This window comes from Esox lucius, chromosome 8 (assembly GCF_011004845.1).
Source record: "Esox lucius isolate fEsoLuc1 chromosome 8, fEsoLuc1.pri, whole genome shotgun sequence".
In the NCBI taxonomy this organism is placed as follows: Eukaryota; Metazoa; Chordata; class Actinopteri; order Esociformes; family Esocidae; genus Esox; species Esox lucius.
In genome coordinates, this window is record NC_047576.1 from 1308270 (window position 1) to 1330204 (window position 21935).

Consider the following 21935-nt stretch of genomic DNA (forward strand, 5'->3'; position numbering starts at 1 on the left):
GATGTGAAACGCAGCAGTGTGAAATATACAATATCTCAACATTTCATGAGACAAGAGTGAGAGGAGGCGGAGTCTAGAGGCGTCCTGTACATGAGACAAGTGAGAGAGGAGGCGGAGTCTAGAGGCATCCTCTGCATGAGACAAGTGAGAGAGGAGGCGGAGTCTAGAGGCGTCCTGTACATGAGACAAGTGAGAGAGGAGGCGGAGTCTAGAGGCGTCCTGTACATGAGACAGGTGAGACACCTCTGACTGTGTCTAGGGCTTCTACCTAAAGGGGAGGATGGCTTTTGGCTCCCCTCAATCACATTTCCTACAGCACCAAGAGATTCATCATACAACAGTGTTTGGTTTCCTTGACGACAATAAGATTGACCCACAGTGTCCCACACTGGGAGAGTTGTACCAATGTTCTGACGGGTCCAAACATGAAGATGCGAGACCTTCCCTGAGGGAGTTGTTGTGTCCTCTGAGCCAGTCACGTCACATGACCTAAGGCCGTCACTGGTTTAGATGAGTCCAATTAACCAGGCCAGCATGTCACAATGCGATTGGCTGATGAGCTGATTGGAAGAGGAGCTAATTGATAATGGCAGTAAGCTGCATCTGTCACACACACACAGACACACACCAGCACACACACACACCCCCAGGTCCAGCTCTCTGCTCAATCCCAGTCACTCTGAAACATCTCCTGTACAGGCACACAACAGAGCCACATTGATAAGGTAAGACAAATGCACAACTTTAATCAAATAGTATAGACATAGATAGTATATAGTCAAACTATATATAAACTATATTCTGTATAGACACAGAATGTATTATTGTGTACAGAATGTATTAAATGTATTTTGTACATATAGAGAATACATTTAAAACTGAGGTTAGACTTAAGTAATAAATGTAAGCTGTAATTATCTACTTGCTCCACAACTGTGTATGGAATCCACATCATTTGAGAACCAAAATTAGATGGAGTTGGAAGTAATAACTTGTAAAGAGTTACACGTATGTTATCAATCCTTGTGTGATCTTTTGTTTCTGAATGTATGTGATAACAATGCTACCTATTCATTGAAAGGGTTCTGTATAATTAAAATGCTTTAATATACTACTGTGGATCAATGAGTTTACGATGTAATTTAATATTAAAACAGGTTCCTAAATGCTAATGACATTGTTCTTGTTGCTTAGTCCAACTAATCTATGGATCTTTCAGAGTGGAGTCTGGTCCCTAATCTAGTGGTTAAATGAGTACAACATGGTGTGTTTCCCATTAAACATTCTTCATTGTTCAGGACAACATTGTGTGTTTCCCAGTAAACATCCTTCAGTGTTCAGGACAACATTGTGTGTTTCCCAGTAAACATCCTTCAGTGTTCAGGACAACATGGTGTGTTTCCCAGTAAACATCCTTCATTGTTCAGGACAACATTGTGTGTTTCCCAGTAAACATCCTTCAGTGTTCAGGACAACATTGTGTGTTTCCCAGTAAACATTCTTCATTGTTCAGGACAACATTGTGTGTTTCCCAGTAAACATAATTTATTGTTCAGGGCAACATTTTGTGTTTCCCAGTAAACATTCTTTATTGTTCAGGACAACATTGTGTGTTTCCCAGTAAACATTCTTCATTGTTCAGGACAACATTGTGTGTTTCCCAGTAAACATCCTTCAATGTTCAGGACATTTTGTGTTTCCCAGTAAACATCCTTCAATGTTCAGGACATTTTGTGTTTCCCAGTAAACATAATTTAAAGTTCAGGACAACATTGAGTGTTTCCCAGTAAACATCCTTCATTGTTCAGGACAACATGGTGTGTTTCCCAGTAAACATCCTTCATTGTTCAGGACAACATTGTGTGTTTCCCAGTAAACATCCTTCAATGTTCAGGACCAAATTGCGTGTTTCCCAGTAAACATCCTTCAATGTTCAGGACCAAATTGCATGTTTCCCATTAAACATTCTTCAGTGTTCAGGACAACATGGTGTGTTTCCCAGTAAACATCCTTCAGTGTTCAGGACAACATGGTGTGTTTCCCAGTAAACATCCTTCATTGTTCAGGACAACATTGTGTGTTTCCCAGTAAACATCCTTCAGTGTTCAGGACAACATGGTGTGTTTCCCAGTAAACATCCTTCATTGTTCAGGACAACATTGTGTGTTTCCCAGTAAACATCCTTCAGTGTTCAGGACAACATGGTGTGTTTCCCAGTAAACATCTTCATTGTTCAGGACAACATTGAGTGTTTCCCAGTAAACATCCTTCAGTGTTCAGGACAACATTGTGTGTTTCCCAGTAAACATCCTTCATTGTTCAGGACAACATTGTGTGTTTCCCAGTAAACATCCTTCAATGATCAGGAAAACATTGTCACATTGCCAACACTACCACAACTAACTTGAAATGCATCAAATTCAGTATGGATTAAATGTGGAAATATTGAAACATATTGTCCATATACCAATATAGCTTTATGCAGACAAGGGGCTGTGTTAACTCAGCTTTGTGGTTAACGATGCACAGCCTCATTGACCTAGATTGACTGATTAAAAAGCAATTTTTAAATGCACCTGAGTGTGGCACCTGTCTGTCCTGGACTGTACAATCCATACATAATCCTTCTTACAAGGTCCTCTCATCCAACCTTCTTTATCACAGTGCATTTTCATTTTTTATAATGGTGAGTTGGGCTTTGCTAATGTGATGAACCTGTGATGAACATAACGTTGGTTTCACAAAGTAATCACAAACTGACAATGTCACTGAAATTTGCAGCAAATGTATTACCTAATAGACATTAGTGATTATTATCATGTAGGTAGGACAAACACTTAATAGTTGGATTTTCCCTTCAGGTTCTGTGGATTTTCTGTGTAACCCTTTAATCTGTTGACACTGTCAACGTGCATCTCCTCGTGCGTTCCGAATGTGGCGTCACATATGCCAGCCCATGTTTGATTGCAGCGTAGCCGTTAAGTTCGAGTAGCTAATTACTTGGATCAATGGATTAGCGTTAGCATCTGAGGCTCAGGCCAGAGGAAGGGCTGATCAGCTATAGGCTGGCTATCTGCTTAGTGTCCAAACACTCTATTCGGATTGGTTACGAGGAGAGGAGTTAGCTCAAGGCCCTAACTTAATCTGGACAAGAGAGTTATTTTGAAGGTTACAGAAGAAATTTCGAGACATTTTCTTTTCGGCATCAGTAGCTGATGTGGGGAGGGGGGGCAGGGTGGCAGACTGGAAATGTTTTGACGCTACAACTAGATGGTCACAATCGTTACTTAACTTTACACTGCCACTAAAACAGGGCAGTAGGAGAACAAAATGTTTTACCTTAAACCATCCTAAGTAACTCAAAGGTAATCCACTCAAACAAAAGCACAGGATCAACGCTGGTCAAAATGAACTATTCACATACAGGAGTGTACACTGAACAAAGGTTTAACACTGTTCGTTCAGTGTGGGTCCCATAAAAGAAAAATATATGTTTCCTACACAGAAAAAGCTTTGTTTACATCCTGTTCTAGTTTCCTCACCCACAGGATCATTTGAGACCATTTCAAGAAAGGTCATCAATGCCAAATTGCCATCCTGACGGCTTTGTATGCAGACAGAAAATAGCACCTAGCGTGTTTGACCTTGTGTAGGCAAAGGTTTTTTCATGTCAACTTTATGAACCTGGTGCTTGATGGTGGAGATGGGATTATGGGATAAACCGACACACGCTTACGGGCAGCAAGCACAATGACATTTCACTGATGGACATTTATATGCTGAGTGATACTGAGACAAGTTACTGGGTAACATTTACATTTTTAGTGTTCTAAAAGTGTGTCCGTAGATGCAAAGTGTGTCCTTAACCCTTACCCTAAAACCTCTTCTAAACCTAACCCTAACCCTTAACCCTAACCCCTATATCTAACCCCAACCTTAGAAAGCAGGTGCTGATCAAGACAGTTTGCTGAATATTTGTTGATTACTGCAGTATTACTCCATAGAGAACATCTACAGGTGGAAACTGGGACTTGTAACCAGTTGTGAAGGCCCATTGTTGTGTAATTCAACTTTTGTCATCATCTTGTGTTTTAGCTTGATAATGCAAAAACACATGTCACCACGATCTGCACACAACTCCTGGAAGTTGAAAATGACCCCATTCATCCATGGCCTGGATACTCACTCAGGGCGTAATAATAATATTTTTTCAACTGATTCCCTAACTTTTAACTGTAACTCAGTCAAATATTTGTAATTCTTGCATGTTTATATTTCTGTTCAGTGTGGTACATTGCATTGTCAGAAATCAACAGAGGAAAGAACAAATAACATGTATTTAACATTAACTTTACCCAAATTGACCCTTTTCATTCCATGAAGGAGAGAAAAGTAATGTCTTAATTTGGGCGACCTGTGCTTTTAGTATAAATGGTCTTTTACAGAGGCAGGCAGACATCCACCCTTGTGTTTGGTTACCCAACAGGTGCCACCAGGAGTAACATGACCATTTTTGTCCTCCTTAAGTGTCTAAAATGTATTATGAAACCAAATCAAGTTGTGTAGCAAATGTTTAGCTGAATGTACAGCATTTCCACTGTCCGAATTATGAAATCAAATTAAGTTGTGTAGCAAATGTTTAGCTTCCCCGTCCGAAGGGTTTCCCTATAATTATCCATCGTTTCTGGGTTTTCTCCAGTGTCATGTCAGGTCCCAGGCCAGTGGTTCTCAGTGGACCCTCAGGGGCAGGGAAGAGCACCCTGCTGAAGATGCTCCTGAGAGATTTTGATGGAGTCTTTGGCTTCAGCGTCTCACGTATGTTTCTGTTTCAGTTCCTGCTACCCGCATATCCTGTCTGGGAGGAAGTGGGTCAGAATGTAGGACCTCTGCTGTTACTGTCTCAGCCTCATCTAACTCTAGGACATGTTTGTCACAGAACTTTGGTCTGTTCTGGTGTATCCGATCACAAGGGTGTCTTGGTTGGAACTGGGGTGTGATATTTAAGCAGTACAGAAGGGCATGTTATATGTGTTTTACATGGCATATATACCAGCTAAGAGCTGTTCTTAGGCAAGATGCCTCCTTGTTCTTATTATATACATACATTGCTATCACTACTGTGTGTTATTATACCTGTGATACATGGTTTTATACCACTGCTTTCAGCCAGTCAGCATTGAGGATTCATATTACTCAATTTATAATGATGTACATCCCAAAGATCCACACATTTTAAAGCCTTAAATTAGGTTTTGATAACTGGTGCAAGACAGGGTTGTCTCCATTCACCAAACCTATATGAGAAAGACTAATTTGACGTAACACAAATATTGCAAACAGTTAATTATCTCTAGAATACTTTTATTAATAGATTTAAGTAGTTGATATAACTTTGCATGATTGGATGTTAATCATGGCGGTTGACGCTCATTAATTTTGTCCTTAACAGACACAACAAGAAGCCCACGTCCAGGAGAGGTAGATGGCAAAGGTATTTCTGCAAACATAAACCCAGATCATGTCAGTAAACATATCAGTCATGCACTTAAACCAAGTCAGATCTCAGTGGTGCACCTCAGGATTGGATAGAAGGTTTTGAAACATATAACGTTTTATGAACCCAGGGTCAGATTGACATTCAGTGTTTTCTTCTCGTTATCAATTTGTAGATTACCACTTCTCAAACAGAGAGGCAATGCAGGAGGATATTGATGATGGGAAATTCATTGAGAATGCTGAGTTTTCCGGCAACTTGTATGGAACAAGGTACATTTTGATGAATTGTTGTTGAAACACGGTAAACGTTAGGGTTGTAACAATTTGGTGACATAGGTTATACAAAAATCCTGGATAGAGATTCCTGAAATCAGAAGGGCTTAACAGTAAATCCATCAAATCTCCTAAAAGATTCCTAGATTTTGGGGAATTTTGGAACTGTAGGCTTTAATTAATTTTCAAGTTTTAAATTCTCATGACGGATAACAATAATAAATAGACATGAAAAAGCAATGAACTTGTTCCACTTCTGACTTGTAGGAACAATTACATTACTTGTACTTGTTTTTTTTCATAGCAAGTCTTCAGTGGATGACGTGAGGGCCCAGGGCCTCATCTGCATTTTGGATGTGGACATCCAGGGAGTGGGGAACATCAAGCAGACTGACCTAGACCCCATCTATGTCTCCATACAGCCACCCTCCATGGAGATCCTGGTAAAGCCCAATTTAGACACTAGAGCTGTGACTGTCCACAAGACCCTTTAAGAAACAGTTATTAACTCATATAATATTCTCTTATGGAGTGCAGACATGTCACAACGGAATGCTCAGTGTGTCTTCTTTGACACACTGATAACAAATGGACCACAGTGTGTCTGTCTATACCGAACTAAACATGTGTAAACTATTGGAATGTGGGCAAGATCAGGACAAAGGATGTGGATCCAGGTGTAAATGTTGATGATCAACCACTATTGTTCTGCTGCATATCTTGGTGTTCCTCAAGGTTCTGTGTGTGGACCTTTTTTATTGTTTCTTTCACGATTCCCTTGGATCTATCATCCTTTAGCTGGTTCCATAAGAACCTTTAAATGTAAGCTCTGGAAATATACAGATGAATTGATAATTTCGCGGACTATTGATGTGTACAGGAAAAGCGTCTGAGGGACAGAAATACGGAGACAGAAGAGAGTCTGCAGAAGCGTCTGGAGGCAGCACGTGTTGACATGGAGCTTAGTATGTTCCCCCTACTCTCCCACATGGCTTTATCATGCTTAGAATATGATTGGAACCAAACATTCTTAACGCTAGGCCTTTAACAACCATTTGTGAATAGTTTGCTTGATTATTTTCTCATTCTCTTATTTAAGGCAATGAGCCTGGAATGTTTGACATGGTCATTGTAAATGATGACTTGGAGGAGGCCTATGAGAAGTTGCAAAGTGTTCTCATTGAGGTAGGTCTGAAAACACTGTGATTGTCAGTAGGTAGTGTGGGGGCTAATAAATATGTAACTTTGAATCAGTAGCAGTTTTGACAGAGCCGTTAAGACTCACAAAGTCTGTAACCAGGAGTATCGATGTTGAGAGTCATATATTTTCAGTATGTTAGGTTCGAAATGATGTCTGGCAATCTTTTCTTGTCTCAACAGGAAATAACAAAGGTTCAGTCGATGAAGAAAGAAAGATGCAATTCGTAAGAAGCAAGGGGTTGAATTGTGATTGGGGGGAGGGGTGCCTAGTCCAGGTGGCCGCCAGTGTGTCAGGGGGTGGGAGGGTCCATAGTGAATTGCCTAAACTGACAAAACCACTTATTGTATCACAAATTACTCGATTAATAAACTGCTGTAAATTGTCAGGCAGGTATTTCATACCATTCCAGTTGGGTGATGTTTCTTTATTTAAAAACTAAAACTCTTGATTCATTTGAGGTGTAAAACTACTAAATGGTTGATGAGCTGACCTTTTCAGGATCTTCATGACCAAAAGAACTGGAGCTTTGAATAAATGTTCTATATAAGTCTTTATTGATAGTTTATGCTCAATTTAAAAAATCACATTTGTTTAAGTCTGTGCTTGTCAGTTATAACGGCAACCCAAAATGAACATGTAGGTTTTGCTGTAAAAAATATTTCTTTATGGCAAACATGATCTGTACATACACAGAAGATTCAGTAAACTCCAGATCTTTTAGAAATGTAATCCACAGCACAGCCAAATAAAACCTGCTCAAAATGAATTAATATAAAATGCTTATACTGATCTTAAATGAGATATCCTCCTCCAGAAATTTAGCCAATTACACATTAGTGTATATTATTAGCCATGTAGTAAGAAATGATCTAAAAATGCATGAATGCATTAATATATATCAGTTAACTTATCATTAGCTAGACAACAAGCTGTCAATTAGCCCATTCTAATTAGCAATATATTCATGGCTGAATGTTGCCAAAAAATCCTCTGACATTGATTTGCAGTGGCTGTAGTTATAATGTAAGTCCACTTTTACTACTAGGACCTGATCTGTTACATTAACCTATAAACACATCAAAGTAATTCTACTCCTAGAATCTCTGATTTTAAAATGGTTCAGCTTGCTCATTTTTGGAGTTGAAAAGTACATTTAGTAACACTAGAAAGCTATGATTATTTTCTTACAACTCATTTCAAAAGAAATGTCTTTGCTCTGGTTTAATCTGAGAAGCTCTAAGATAATGCCTAGATCACGAAACGCTCTGATTGGCCCCAGTTCTTTATATTAGTCCCAGAAACCCAGGGGATTCCCACAGAGCCAGAACACAGTTATGAAAATATTTACAGAACTATTTAATGACTTTGGTACTCTGATTGGTTTACAATAACACAATCTCTGATTACTTTGTTTTGTACAACACCCCTCATCATCATATGACCTAAACAGCTGCATTGGAAAGAGTCTCAGACTGAAAAACATTAAGTATAGAACAGCAGAAGACTACTTTTTGAGTGGTCAGGCAACGCTCACAGGGCATGCATGTTCCTCAACCTGGGGAGGATTTGAAAATGCCTTGCGATGGAAACAGTTTCAGATAATGTGACAAGCTGACCAATTGAATAGCGAAATTATACTCCTGCACTCATAAAAATTAAGGTGCCTGGAAGAACACTGTGGGGGTTTTAAATATGTCCAGCCCAGTGAAACCTTCAAGGTTCAAAAAGGTTCCTCACGGAATACTGGAAAGTTTCCCGGTGAACCCCGGGGTTAATGTTACAAACCGAAACATTTTGGAATGGGTGGGGTTTTGTTCTGAAACCGTTCAATAATATTATATTGTAGCGGCCTGTCCAAAAACAGGTGGCAGAAATGATAGGCATGACTTTATGTTGTTCTTTCTGTTGACCTGTTAGAGAAAGTCCAACTGTAATTCATATTTATACTTTTAAGTTTGTACACTGCAAATAAAACAATATCTTCAATAAGTCTTATAATATTCATAATATTAATAAACCTGCTGGTTACATGTAATGATAAAATGGTAACAATTCCAACTATTCCAAAAGTGTTCTTAACACTGGATGACAATACAACAGAACCAATGAACAAGAACTACATAACTTCAACATGTGATCTAAACCTTGCTACATTGAAAGACTAACATGAAATTATACATTTAAAATGTTATACACCTGAAATTGAACAAAACTACACAAACCAATGGATAAAATATAAACTATGGACAAGCCAAGTGTTCATTCAGGATCTCCAGAGTTCCTCAAGTCACCACTAATTCTAAGAGTGTATTGGATGTGGCTGATGCCATTGTCAGCTCGGGACAATTCATTGTGGGCAACATCTTTTCTATGAGATAATTAAAAAATACACATAACCAAAGGTGCCGGGGCTCAGCTCCACCTGGGTGTCATTTGGACCGTAAGGGCCAGACTGGTAAGAAGCAGTTCCTTACTATACTAATGATGGATGTCCGTGCTAATAGCCAGGTAGTTCATTTGACAACATGATTTCCCAATTCAATGTAAAGAGTAGCTTTTGAACGTATTATCACTGTATTTTTACTGCGTATTCCACTTGGCTTAATGTCTTTCCCTCTCTTCTCCAGCATCGTGTCTGGACCCAGGCCGTTTGTCATCAGCGGTCCGTCGGGGGCTGGAAAGAGCACGCTGCTGAAGAAGCTGCTAAAGGACTACAAGGGCGTCTTTGGATTCAGTGTTTCACGTAGGTGTCGTGTCACCTAACCTGTAGCTTCCAAATGTGGTGTGTCAGTACATCTCCTCACTGTCCCAGCCTGATATAAATCCCAGCCTGAGGTAAATTGCAGGACATGGGACTTTAGGGGAGGGACTGAGTACCCCCCCATCCCAAGCAATCTGAAAACACCTTTGGCATGAATGTGCTGACTGATCAACGGTAAACTACAAAACTCTAGAATACACGAGTAACAGCAGACTGTTGGGGTTGACTGGCTGCCTTTCAATGCGAATCACTGACTGGTGAATATCCTGCTGCATCATGTATGCTCATGTGTGTCTGTTCACAGAACAGGATGGATGTTGAATTAAATGGTCACTGAATGTCTCCCCATAGATACAACACGCGATGCACGTCCGGGAGAAGTGGATGGCAAAGGTAGGGCAAAATTCTCTCAGAAATACAGGGAATTTCAGTGAATCCATTTGACGTCAGTAAACAGGAAGTATATTAGAGGCAGGCTGAGAATAAGGCCTGAAACAACATTTCTATTAAAGAGACTTAAACAAAAAAAGTGTCTTAAACATTTTCAGACATCTGACCAAATAGGATTAAAAAATAATTGTAATAAAATACTAAAAATAATTGGAAAAAGTATGCGTATACTGGTATGTATGTCATCAGAGAAAGAGATTTTCCCAGTCATTTGTTTAAACACATTCTGTGTAGATGTTTACGACTTTTCTGTTAAAATCCTTAATCAACATTCTAGACATTAAGCCCAGTGTGACTGGGAACAACTATCCTACATCATATTGGTCATAAACTCAGTATATCATGTTTATAAAGCATAAAACCTACTTCCAGCTATTCTGGTCCTTTATACACCCTGTTTCTTCTACACAACCCACCCATCTCTGCTGACACTGCTAGCACCAATGCTTCTTACTCCCAAGTGAACAGCACCGATGGCTGTCCTAAATATCCCCCTGTCAAATACAAGGATGAACAGATTGTCTGTGCCTTTTCTGTTTTCTCCATAGGCCTGTTCTGTCTGCCTATGCTTCTGGGGGCCACATTACTGCCCCTAGCGGACGTGTTGTCCTCTGTCACGGCCACAGGTGGCGCTGTCTCGCACTCATTTGGTGTTCGAACCACAACTAAATGTGATTCACCAACATTACTAAGAGAGAGTGATGGGGGTTACTTTCATCTTCCTAGTACATAGTGAATAAACTAAACACTAAAGTAAACAAGACTGAGATCATGATAGTGATGAAAAAAAAATAAAAAGGTTTTATTATTCTGTGGAATACAAATGCCAGTTTGCACTTTGGAGTAAAAAGCTTTTGAAAATAGCCCCCTGTGATTCATTAGTAGTGGATCCCCTGATACCAAAATAGACATACCTGACACCACAAAAACTGTTACTCTATGTGATCATCATTGCAACATTTTTTATTTTATTTAAAATTGTTTGCCATTTCGTTTGTCATTTAATTGACAGTAACTCAAGTTCTTCAATATTAAAGTGTTATGAATCACAGCATATTCACAAGAGTTAGAGCTTTAAAGGACAATAGCTATTGGTTTATTCTGTTAACAGATAGTTATGGCTAAATGTCTTTTTTCAGGGCTGGTTTTATTTCTGTAATTCGATTTAAAACATAATGCAGTATAAATTCACCAGTAGGACTTTCAGCATTTACTGGATTGCTACTCCTATACAGTAATTGTTTACCAGTAAAATATATCCACAAATCACAAGTGTCAGCATAATTTAAAGTGTTTTAAACCAGTGATGTTGTAATGCTGATGAGTGTGTGTTAGTAACAGCTGGTTGTGCTACAGACTCCCCACAGTGCTAGATCCCTGCAGTGATGTTGTGTTGAATAAGGTCAAACCAATGGTGTTAGATGGATTTGTCTCTATCCACACTCTCTCTTCATAAACTGTTGTTGTGTGGTTTCTGAACTGTGGTCTGTCCTGCTCTTGTACTTACTCATAAGAAGAATAGCATTCAGTCAGCAGTCTTTTCTCTCAAAATCCATTAACCTTTCATACATGGACTCTTTCCTTTTGTGATTTGCTTGTAATGATGTGAATGTCAATTTTATGTGTATATACCAATTATTTTCCATAAAAAAAAAAAAAAGTTTCTTGGACATTTTTTGAGTGGATGTTCAAATTGAAACTTTGGGTCAACCGCTAGAAGTTCGATGAAGATCCCTTTCAAAGGGTTCTTCAAATAGTCCCTAAATAATGGTTCCTCAAATAACCTTTTTTTAACGGAGTGTGTTCTTTCTCCTCCACATTTTCAATTTCGAACCCTAAAGAATCCTCCAAGAACCTTTTATTTGAAGACTGGCAGTGCCTGAATACTAATCAACATAGGTGTATTGTCCCTGGTGAACTTCCCTACAATTATTTGGACAACACTCTATCCCTTTAGCCAGTTTGATGACTAATTGCTCCTTCTTCCTGTCTATTTTAAGATTACCACTTCACAAACAGGGAGGCAATGCAGGAGAATATTGACAAAGGAGAATTCATTGAGACTGATGAGTTTGCCGGCAATCTGTATGGAACAAGGTAAAGTAAATCCTCTGGTTAGCACCAAAATGTCTTACAGCATGAATTTTGTGAAAGTTGAGGAAAGATAGAGTTTTTTCTATGGGACTGTGAATCCAATGACTAAACATTGTTTATGTTTTCCCCACAGTAAAAGCGCTGTACTGGATGTGAGGGCAAAGGGCCTCATTTGTATCTTGGATGTGGATATCGAGGGAGTGAGACTGATCAAAGAGACTGACCTGGACCCCATCTATGTATCAATTCAGCCTCCCTCAATAGAGGTCCTGGTAAGAGTCCACAACATTGCAGAGGATTCTTCCTTTCTATAGGTAGATAAAAACATTTGTTCTCAAAATGTCACTGTAACAGAATTTTTTTATGGGGGGACACTAATACATGTACAGGAAGAGCGTCTGAGGGCTAGAGCAAACGACTCGGAAGAGAAATTACAAAGCCGCCTGGAGGCAGCACGGACTGAAATGGAGGAGTGTAAGACCCCCTTTACTCTCACTTAAACTGGTCCGACGGCTACAGTGTTTGGAGGATATTGAACTAATGTCGGCCCCCATTAATTGCCTCCAAATATGGTTTCTATTTTTTTTTCTGTTTTCTTCCATCTTCTATTTTAGGCAAAGAGCCTGGATTGTTTGACATTGTCATTGTCAACGACGACTTGGATGAAGCTTACGAAAAGTTGCAAAGTGTTCTTAAAGAGGTGAGTCTAAAAACCCACACCTCACAGTGTTCTTAAAGAGGTGAGTCTAAAAACCCACACCTCACAGTGTTCTTAAAGAGGTGAGTCTAAAAACCCACACCTCACAGTGTTCTTAAAGAGGTGAGTCTAAAAACCCACACCTCACAGTGTTCTTAAAGAGGTGAGTCTAAAAACCCACACCTCAAAGTGTTCTTAAAGAGGTGAGTCTAAAAACCCACACCTCAAAGTGTTCTTAAAGAGGTGAGTCTAAAAACCCGCACCTCAAAGTGTTCTTAATGAGGTGAAACTAAAAACCGAGACCACAAAGTGTCCTAAGAAGTGAGACTAAAAACCCACACCTCACAGTGTTCATAAAGAGATGAGTCTAAAAACCCACACCTCAAAGTGTTCTTAAAGAGGTGAGACTAAAAACCCACTCCACAAAGTGTTCTTAAAGAGGTGAGACTAAAAACCCACACCTCAAAGTGTTCATAAAGAGAAGAGTCTAAAAACCCACACTTCAAAATGTTCTTAAAGATGTGAGTCCCTATAACCCACAGCTCAAAGTGTTCTTAACGAGGTGAGACTAAAAACCCACACCTCAAAGTGTTCATAAAGATAAGAGTGTAAAAACCCACACCTCAAAATGTTCTTAAAGATGTGAGTCCCTATAACCCACACCTCAAAGTGTTCTTAAAGAAGTGAGTCTAAAAACATACACCACAAAGTGTCCTAAGAGCGGTTGGTTTTTAATGCTAGAACAGAGGTTTGGAAATCATTACAGAAATGTGTTTTGTAATGATTTTGTTGCAGGGCATTAAAAAAGGCATTTTACATTTTCAAATAATAAATTCCTTTATTATTTATACATACATTCTACAGCATTGGATTGGTTTTGAAAACCAAATTCATCATCAACATTTTAATATATTGTTTCTAACTAAAATGTCTTGTGGGCTGGATTGAATAGGATTACAGGCTATATGTTATCCACCCCTGGACTAGACCAGGGTTCCAGTATCTTGTACATCAGCAGTCATGGCTGAGTGTCTCTAGAAGACTACTAAGTAAATGTATTAATGTGTTATTGTCTGACACGATTCAACTGGTACAGAAACTGTGGTTCTGGGTCTATTGTTGACATTTTCACATCTTTCTCAACAGGAAATGTCGGATGTGATTCTGATGAAGGCCTTTCGAGGCCAAACCTGCTATTTAATATCATTTTGACTGATTTATTTGGTATTGGTTATTACACAATTGGACATTTTACCATAATTACAAATCCATTCACTGGAGGTGTATTCACTTATGATCCATGTATATAACCATGTTAATAACTCCAGACCCATTTATAACATTAAGTGATGTTACTAACTACATGGCCTGGAATCCCAGGTATTCCCAAGGTTGTTATGCTTCTGTATGGATTTTAGTGTAAAATGACCTGGTAACAACACTAACAAAGCATACCTTACCATTAACCCCAAATGGTTTGATTTCATTCAAGTTTATTCCCATTGATAATCTGGCCTAAAGAGTACATTGCCCAACATCTGTATCTAAATACAATGTTGTAAAAAGCATACTTGTGTAAATATAATGTAACTTCTCAGATTCAAGCAATTAATGTAAAGTTAAACAACTGTTTTTTTTACTACAATTTACAAACCTGATTCCAAAAAAGTTGTACAATTGTGAATAAAAACAGAATGCAATGATGTGGAAGTTTCAAATTTCAATATTTTATTCAGAATACAACATAGATGACATATCAAATGTTGAAACTGAGAAAATGTATCACTTTAAGGGAAAAATAAGTTGATTTTAAATTTCATGGCAGCAACACATCTCAAAAAAGTTGGGACAAGGCCATGTTTACCACTGTGTGGCATCCCCTCTTCTTTTTATAACAGACTGCAAACGTCTGGGGACTGAGGAGACAAGTTGCTCAAGTTTATGAATAGGAATGTTGTCCCATTCTTGTCTAATTGTCTTAGGTCTTCTTTGTTACACCTTCCTCTTTATGATGCCCCAAATATTTTCTATTGGTGAAAGATCTGGACTGCAGGCTGGCCATTTCAGTACCCGGATCCTTCTTCTATGCAGCCATGACATTGTAATTGATGCAGTATGTGGTCTGGCATTGTCATGTTGGAAAATGCAAGGTCTTCCCTGAAAGAGACGACGTCTGGATGGGAGCATATGTTGTTCTAGAACTTGGATATAACTGTCAGCACTGGTGGTGTCTTTCCAGATGTGTAGACTGCCCATGCCACACGCACTCATGCAACCCCATACCATCAGAGATGCAGGCTTCTGAACTGAGCGCTCATAACAACTTGGGTTGTCCTTGTCCTCTTTAGTCCGGATGACATGGCGTCCCAGTTTTCCAAAATGAACTTCAAATTTTGATTTGTCTGACTACAGAACACTTTTCCACTTTGCCACAGTCCATTTTAAATTATCCTCGGTCCAGAGAAAACGCCTGCGCTTCTGGATCCTGTTTAGATACGGCTTCTTTTTTGACCTATAGAGTTTTAGCCGGCAACGGCGAATGGCACGGTGGATTGTGTTCACCGACAATGTTTTCTGGAAGTATTCCTGAACCCATGTTGTGATTTCCATTACAGTATCATTCCTGTATGTGATGCAGTGCCGTCTGAGGGCCCGAAGATCACGGGCGTCCAGTATGGTTTTCCGGCCTTGACCCTTACATACAGAGATTGATCTAGATTCTCTGAATCTTTGGATGATATTATGCACTGTAGATGGTGATAACTTCAAACTCTTTGCAATTTTTCTCTGAGAAACTCCTTTCTGATATTGCTCCACTATTTTATGCCACAGCATTGGGGGAATTGGTGATCCTCTGCCCATCTTGACTTCTGAGAGACACTGCCACTCTGAGAGGCTCTTTTTATACCCAATCATGTTTCCAATTGACATAATAAGTTGCAAATTGGTCCTCCAGCTGTTCCTTATCTGTACATTTAACTTTTCCGGCCTCTTATTGCTACCTGTCCCAACTTTTTTGGAATGTGTAGCTCTCATGAAATCCAAAATGAGCCAATATTTCGCATGACATTACAAAATGTTTCACTTTCAACATTCAATATGTTATCTATATTCTATTGTGAATTAAATATACGTTTATGGGATTTGTAAATTATTCCATTTCTTTTTTACTCACAATTTGTAATGTCCCAACTTTTTTGGAATCGGGTTTGTAGTTTTAATGTGACCATTTTAGCAGATAATAATCTATCCAGGAGAAATTGGGAGATAGATGATCTTATCAAACTTTGACTTACAATGTAACAATCAGCATCAACCAAATTTCTAATTGCAATGCTGTTATAAAAATGTATGTATTTACAAAGCGTTTACCATTTTACCAGGAGCAAGCAACTTCATAATTGTCTATGAAAAAGGTATGACAAAAGCCATGCTTTGATTTTGCTTAACCTACTAACTTTTGAGCATTTGTGGAACAAAACCAATTCAGATTTTTTCTAAAGTAATATTTAAGATATGCAATACATTTTAGACACTTTCCACAATATTTACAGTGTTCATTTTTCACAATGTAATATAGTAGAGCCAGCTACTCATTGTATGAAATGAAATTGTTTTTAAAATGTATCTTTACAATTTCATTAAAGGCTGAGTGCAGTCAACATTTGGTTCTTCCTGTGTATTTTTTCATTTTGTACAACATTTGATGTAACAAACACGATAAAAGTGTGAAAAAATCTGATAATTTCTGATAGCTAGTGGTTGAAAATATTATCTGCAAGAAATTCTAGTCAGCAGGTTTTGAGTGGATGGTGTTCTGACTTGTCTCATGGCATCACAGGACAAAATGTTGATAAACCAAAAATAAAGACACATACAAACCATGCAGTCATTAAAGAGGATATTTTGCATTAAGGCTTGACCCCACATCGTAAAAACATGTACAACCTTTGTGACAAAATTGTACTTACCTAACATATTATTTAAGATACATTTTGGCTTTGTATTGGCATGGAAATAAATGTGTAACTGAAAATCATCTGTGGTAATGTTATGGTATGCTTTTTTAGAAGTGAAAACGGTCTGTGGTTCATGTTATGGTATGCTTTGTTAGAAGTGAAAACCATCTGTGGTTCATGTTATGGTATGCTTTGTTAGAAGTGAAAACGGTCTGTGGTTCATGTTATGGTATGCTTTGTTAGAAGTGAAAACGGTCTGTGGTTCATGTTATGGTATGCTTTGTTAGAAGTGAAAACGGTCTGTGGTTCATGTTATGGTATGCTTTGTTAGAAGTGAAAACGGTCTGTGGTTCATGTTATGGTATGCTTTGTTAGAAGTGAAAACCGTCTGTGATTCATGTTATGGTATGCTTTGTTAGAAGTGAAAACCGTCTGTGGTTCATGTTATGGTATGCTTTGTTAGAAGTGAAAACGGTCTGTGGTTCATGTAAGGGTATGCTTTGTTAGAAGTGAAAACCGTCTGTGATTCATGTTATGGTATGCTTTGTTAGAAGTGAAAACCGTCTGTGGTTCATGTTATGGTATGCTTTGTTAGAAGTGAAAACGGTGTGTGGTTCATGTTATGGTATGCGTTGTTAGAAGTGAAAACCGTCTGTGGTTCATGTTATGGTATGCTTTGTTAGAAGTGAAAACGGTCTGTGGTTCATGTTATGGTATGCGTTGTTAGAAGTGAAAACCGTCTGTGGTTCATATTATGGTATGCTTTGTTAGAAGTGAAAACGGTCTGTGGTTCATGTTATGGTATGCTTTGTTAGAAGTGAAAACGGTCTGTGGTTCATGTAAGGGTATGCTTTGTTAGAAGTGAAAACCGTCTGTGATTCATGTTATGGTATGCTTTGTTAGAAGTGAAAACCGTCTGTGGTTCATGTTATGGTATGCTTTGTTAGAAGTGAAAACGGTCTGTGGTTCATGTTATGGTATGCGTTGTTAGAAGTGAAAACCGTCTGTGGTTCATGTTATGGTATGCTTTGTTAGAAGTGAAAACGGTCTGTGGTTCATGTTATGGTATGCGTTGTTAGAAGTGAAAACCGTCTGTGGTTCATATTATGGTATGCTTTGTTAGAAGTGAAAACGGTCTGTGGTTCATGTTATGGTATGCTTTGTTAGAAGTGAAAACCGTTTGTGGTTCATGTTATGCTTTGTTAGAAGTGAAAACCGTTTGTGGTTTATGTTATGCTTTGTTAGAAGTGAAAACCGTCTGTGGTTCATGTTATGGTATGCTTTGTTAGAAGTGAAAACGGTCTGTGGTTCATGTTATGGTGTGCTTTGTTAGAAGTGAAAACCGTCTGTGTTTCATGTTATGGTATGCTTTGTTAGAAATGAAAACGGTCTGTGGTTCATGTTATGGTATGCTTCGTTAGAAGTGAAAACGGTCTGTGGTTCATGTTAGGGTATGCTTTGTTAGATGTGTTGTTGCCAGGTCATAGTATTCTAAGATCCTTACATAATATATGGCCATTTGTGCTTAGTGACATGTCTTAATGTTTTACATGGGGTTGGAGTTTTTAGCATATTAATAAAATGGCAGATTTAATTCTGATGCATTTTGTCTTAAAGTACCCTTACACTGAGGCATTTTGTCATTAATCGACTCTCACACTGAAGCATTTCTTCATGAATCGACCCTCACACTGAAGCATTTTGTCATGAATCGACCCTCACACTGAAACATTTTGTCATGAATCGACCCTCACACTGAAGCATTTTGTCATGAATCGACCCTCACACTGAAGCATTTTGTTTTGAATCAACCCTCACACTGAAGCATTTTGTTTTGAATCGACCCTCACACTGATGTATTTTCAACCAAATTAGCCTCTGTCGAGGGTGTTAGATTTTGTCTACTTTTGATCCATGAACAAAATCATAAAACCAGAAAGTCAGAGGACAACATCTTTATTTGCATTAGTCCAATATGTTGATCTCCCTTGGTGTTACATGTTCTCCAATAATTACAAAGTTTATGTATTTTATTCCAAAAAGGAGTTGGTCAATGATCATAAAGCCAACCCCTACACTGTCTTTTATCCTCCAATCAGAAATCTCTATCCTACAGAATACGCAAAAAAAAAAAGTATTCTTCTCATAAAACACAGCAAACAGCAGTCAATGATTTCATTATTTCAATTTAGGCCAAGCAGGTGAATAAAAAAAATAGAAGGTGTGCTATCTTGTTACTTATATGATTGGTAACCTTTATTAACACCTTCCAAACTAGTCAAGCTTTGTGAGGAAGCTAACATTTGAGAAGGCAAGAGACAAATCTAAAAGATTGATCTCTTCCCTGGAAGCTTGAGGACATCATTTTATTCTAGAGTGATATTTTTCCATTGATTTAAGTTTGGATTATATTTGTATGACATCAACTAAGTGTCTTCCGCTCCTCAACAGGAAATAGCGAAAGTCCAGGACAGCATTACACTGTAGGTAACTCCAGCAACTGTTCCAGTCTTCCAATCGACTGGTACTTTACAGGATATGAAGACTTACCCACCAGCATGAACCAGTCCATCTACACTGACCCACGAGCTTCACACTCCTGACAGCAGTTGATTTCCATTTAGTCACACAAGACATTGCTCTGAGGCTTGCTAGCAAGAATAATAGCAAGAGGATGCTCTCAAGAAGATGGTTTTAGATTCTTATGTAGTTTTCTATGTTCATTCAGTCCATAATCTAAACATTGTCAATAAAGCTGTCTTGAAGGTGTACGCATTGTCAACTGTCAATAAAGTGGTAAATGTGGACCTTTATTTAATTTCATAGACTAATTCATAATTTATTGCCAAAAGATTGTCAGTCATGTTGACCAATAGAAACCAAGGCCAAAGCAAAAAAAGGGCAGGAAGGAGGAAAAAACTCACCGGTCATGATGAACTGGGTGAAGTGGGCGGGGGCATCTTAAGGTGAATAGACCTTTATTAACTTTTTTATAATTTTTACACTGAACATGCTGGTTTATGTATGGTGACTATTCAACAAATTATGTACAGTGGATCAAGTCTAGAGGTAATACACAGTTTTTCTCCTTTTCTCCATAACGATTGCATTTTATTTAAATAATATGTCAATTCTACAGAACCTTGAAACTGAAAAAAGTATTTTACTATCCATATATGTATCTCTTATGTATGCAATGATCAAAGCCCAAACATCGCAATAATATACTAAATTATAGCTTATTCCACAAAAAAGTCCTAAAATGGCATTTGGACAATATTCTTGGCACCATCTAGAAGTTGATTTCAAGCAGATTATTCTCCTTTACTTTGGAATTGAATCAATCAATCAATTGTATGTATTTAGAAAGCCCTTCATACATCGACAGTTGTCACAAAGTGCTTTTACAAGACACCCAGCTTGAAACACCAAGGTGCAAGCAACAACAATGGTGATGCACAGTGACTAGGAAAAACTCCCTAAAAGGGGTCAGAATTTAGGAAGAAACCAAGAGTGGAACCAGAATTGGAGAGCTGACCAGGTGAACATTTTAAGAGTACAAATTATAGTAATAAATGCAAAAACCTAATCCAGGTCAGAAGCATGACCAGATGGACAGGGACAACCTGGGGGGGGGGGGGTATCGTCTTAATCTGCAACAACAAAAATGAGGCCCTTGGACAGGGACAGCAGCAAGTCTTTCTAAGTTTAAACGGAGTAGGAGACAAGGAACATTTAGAGGGCACATTCTTTAGATTTACAGTGGATTTACAGTGGAGAAGGAGAACTGACCCTACTCCCCCAGCACAATAATACAGCAGCGTTAAAACCTTGGGACTGAGACGGGGGGGTCCAGTGACACTGTGGCCCTATCCGAGGGAGGCCCCGGACAGGCTCCAACAAGCAGGAAATCAATCCACCCACATTGCTAAGCATCAGCCAGAGGGACACCCACCAACCGCAACCACCCTGAATGAGGGCCGAGTATTGCTAACAGAGTACAGCCCAATTGCTCGAGGGGCTCAACGGAGACAACAGCAAACCAGTATCTCCGCCCCCGAATGGCTTTGGAGGGAGGGAGGGCATCAAAGTGGAGATGAGAGCCCCCCTGGCAAGACAGCAAGGGTGGACAGTATCAAGCCTTTTCATTCAACTTCACACCCCTGGGCCAGACTACACCTAATCATAGACTACACCTAATCATAGACTACACCTAATCATAGACTACACCTAATCATAGACTACACCTAATCATAGACACCACCAAATCATAGACTACACCTAATCATAGACTACACCTAATCATAGACACCACCTAATCATAGACTACACCTAATCATAGACTACACCTAATCATAGACTACACCTAATCATAGACTACACCTAATCATAGACTACACCTAATCATAGACTACACTTAATCATAGACCATTCTTGTGAAATGGCACCCGACAACTATGTAGTGAGTGATAAGAAAAATATATGAGCAAAAATATAGCCTGAAAAAACTATGAAAGAATGAGGCAAACAATTAAATAACACTGTACCCTAGCTGCAGTTTAAAGAAAAGAGTACTATAAACTAGCGGCAATCTGGGTAGTATTATTTAACATTTAGATATGTCAAGTATTGCAGTAATATACATAACAGTGTAAACTAGCAGCAATTGGTAGAATTATTGGATATTATAGACACATATGAGTGTAATAAGCTTATGAATCATGGCATTGCACACTACAACTACGTAGTGAGAATTTAAGGAGAAAAATGTATACACAGCAAAAATAGAGCAGAAAGATAAAGCAATAATATACATAAAACTGTACATAGCAGTTTAAAAAGAGGACTGTAAACTAGCAGAAATATTGGTAGAAGTATTGAAAATTAAAGATGTGCCAAGTATGGCAGTAATACACAAGAATGTAAAGTAGCATACATTATTGAAAGAGTAGGATGGGGAGTATGAACAGTATGGTAGAAGTATGAGTAATATAGATACATATG

The 21935-nt window shown here is 38.6% G+C and overlaps 1 protein-coding gene across 7 annotated transcripts; it reads left to right on the plus strand.

The window, feature by feature from the left end:
• Positions 1–598: 598 nt before the first annotated feature.
• Positions 599–19749, plus strand: guk1b (guanylate kinase 1b). 7 transcript variants are annotated; one of them, XM_034293959.1, is made up of 16 exons: positions 599–725; positions 4700–4815; positions 5450–5491; positions 5670–5766; positions 6074–6212; positions 6650–6734; positions 6869–6954; positions 7150–7193; positions 9598–9713; positions 10083–10124; positions 10730–10852; positions 12182–12278; positions 12409–12547; positions 12665–12749; positions 12890–12975; positions 19383–19749. In XM_034293959.1, exons 2-16 carry the CDS (start codon positions 4704–4706, stop codon positions 19416–19418), a joined length of 1329 nt encoding a protein of 442 aa, XP_034149850.1. In that variant the 5' UTR covers positions 599–725; positions 4700–4703; the 3' UTR covers positions 19419–19749. The 7 variants fall into 7 exon arrangements, with proteins under 7 accessions (XP_034149850.1, XP_010903286.1, XP_034149849.1 ...); XM_010904984.3 differs by having other exon boundaries at positions 10730–10807; XM_034293958.1 differs by lacking the exon at positions 19383–19749 and adding an exon at positions 14119–14682.
• Positions 19750–21935: the final 2186 nt, after the last annotated feature.

Bases quoted from the DNA above. Each gene is read 5' to 3' on its own strand.
- guk1b (XM_034293958.1), top strand. From the start codon at position 4,704: ATGTCAGGTCCCAGGCCAGTGGTTCTCAGTGGACCCTCAGGGGCAGGG. The intron at 5,492-5,669 runs GTATTTCTGCAA...ATCAATTTGTAG, and splicing joins AGGAGAGGTAGATGGCAAAG to ATTACCACTTCTCAAACAGA. The intron at 12,976-14,118 runs GTGAGTCTAAAA...CTTTCTCAACAG, and splicing joins TGCAAAGTGTTCTTAAAGAG to GAAATGTCGGATGTGATTCT.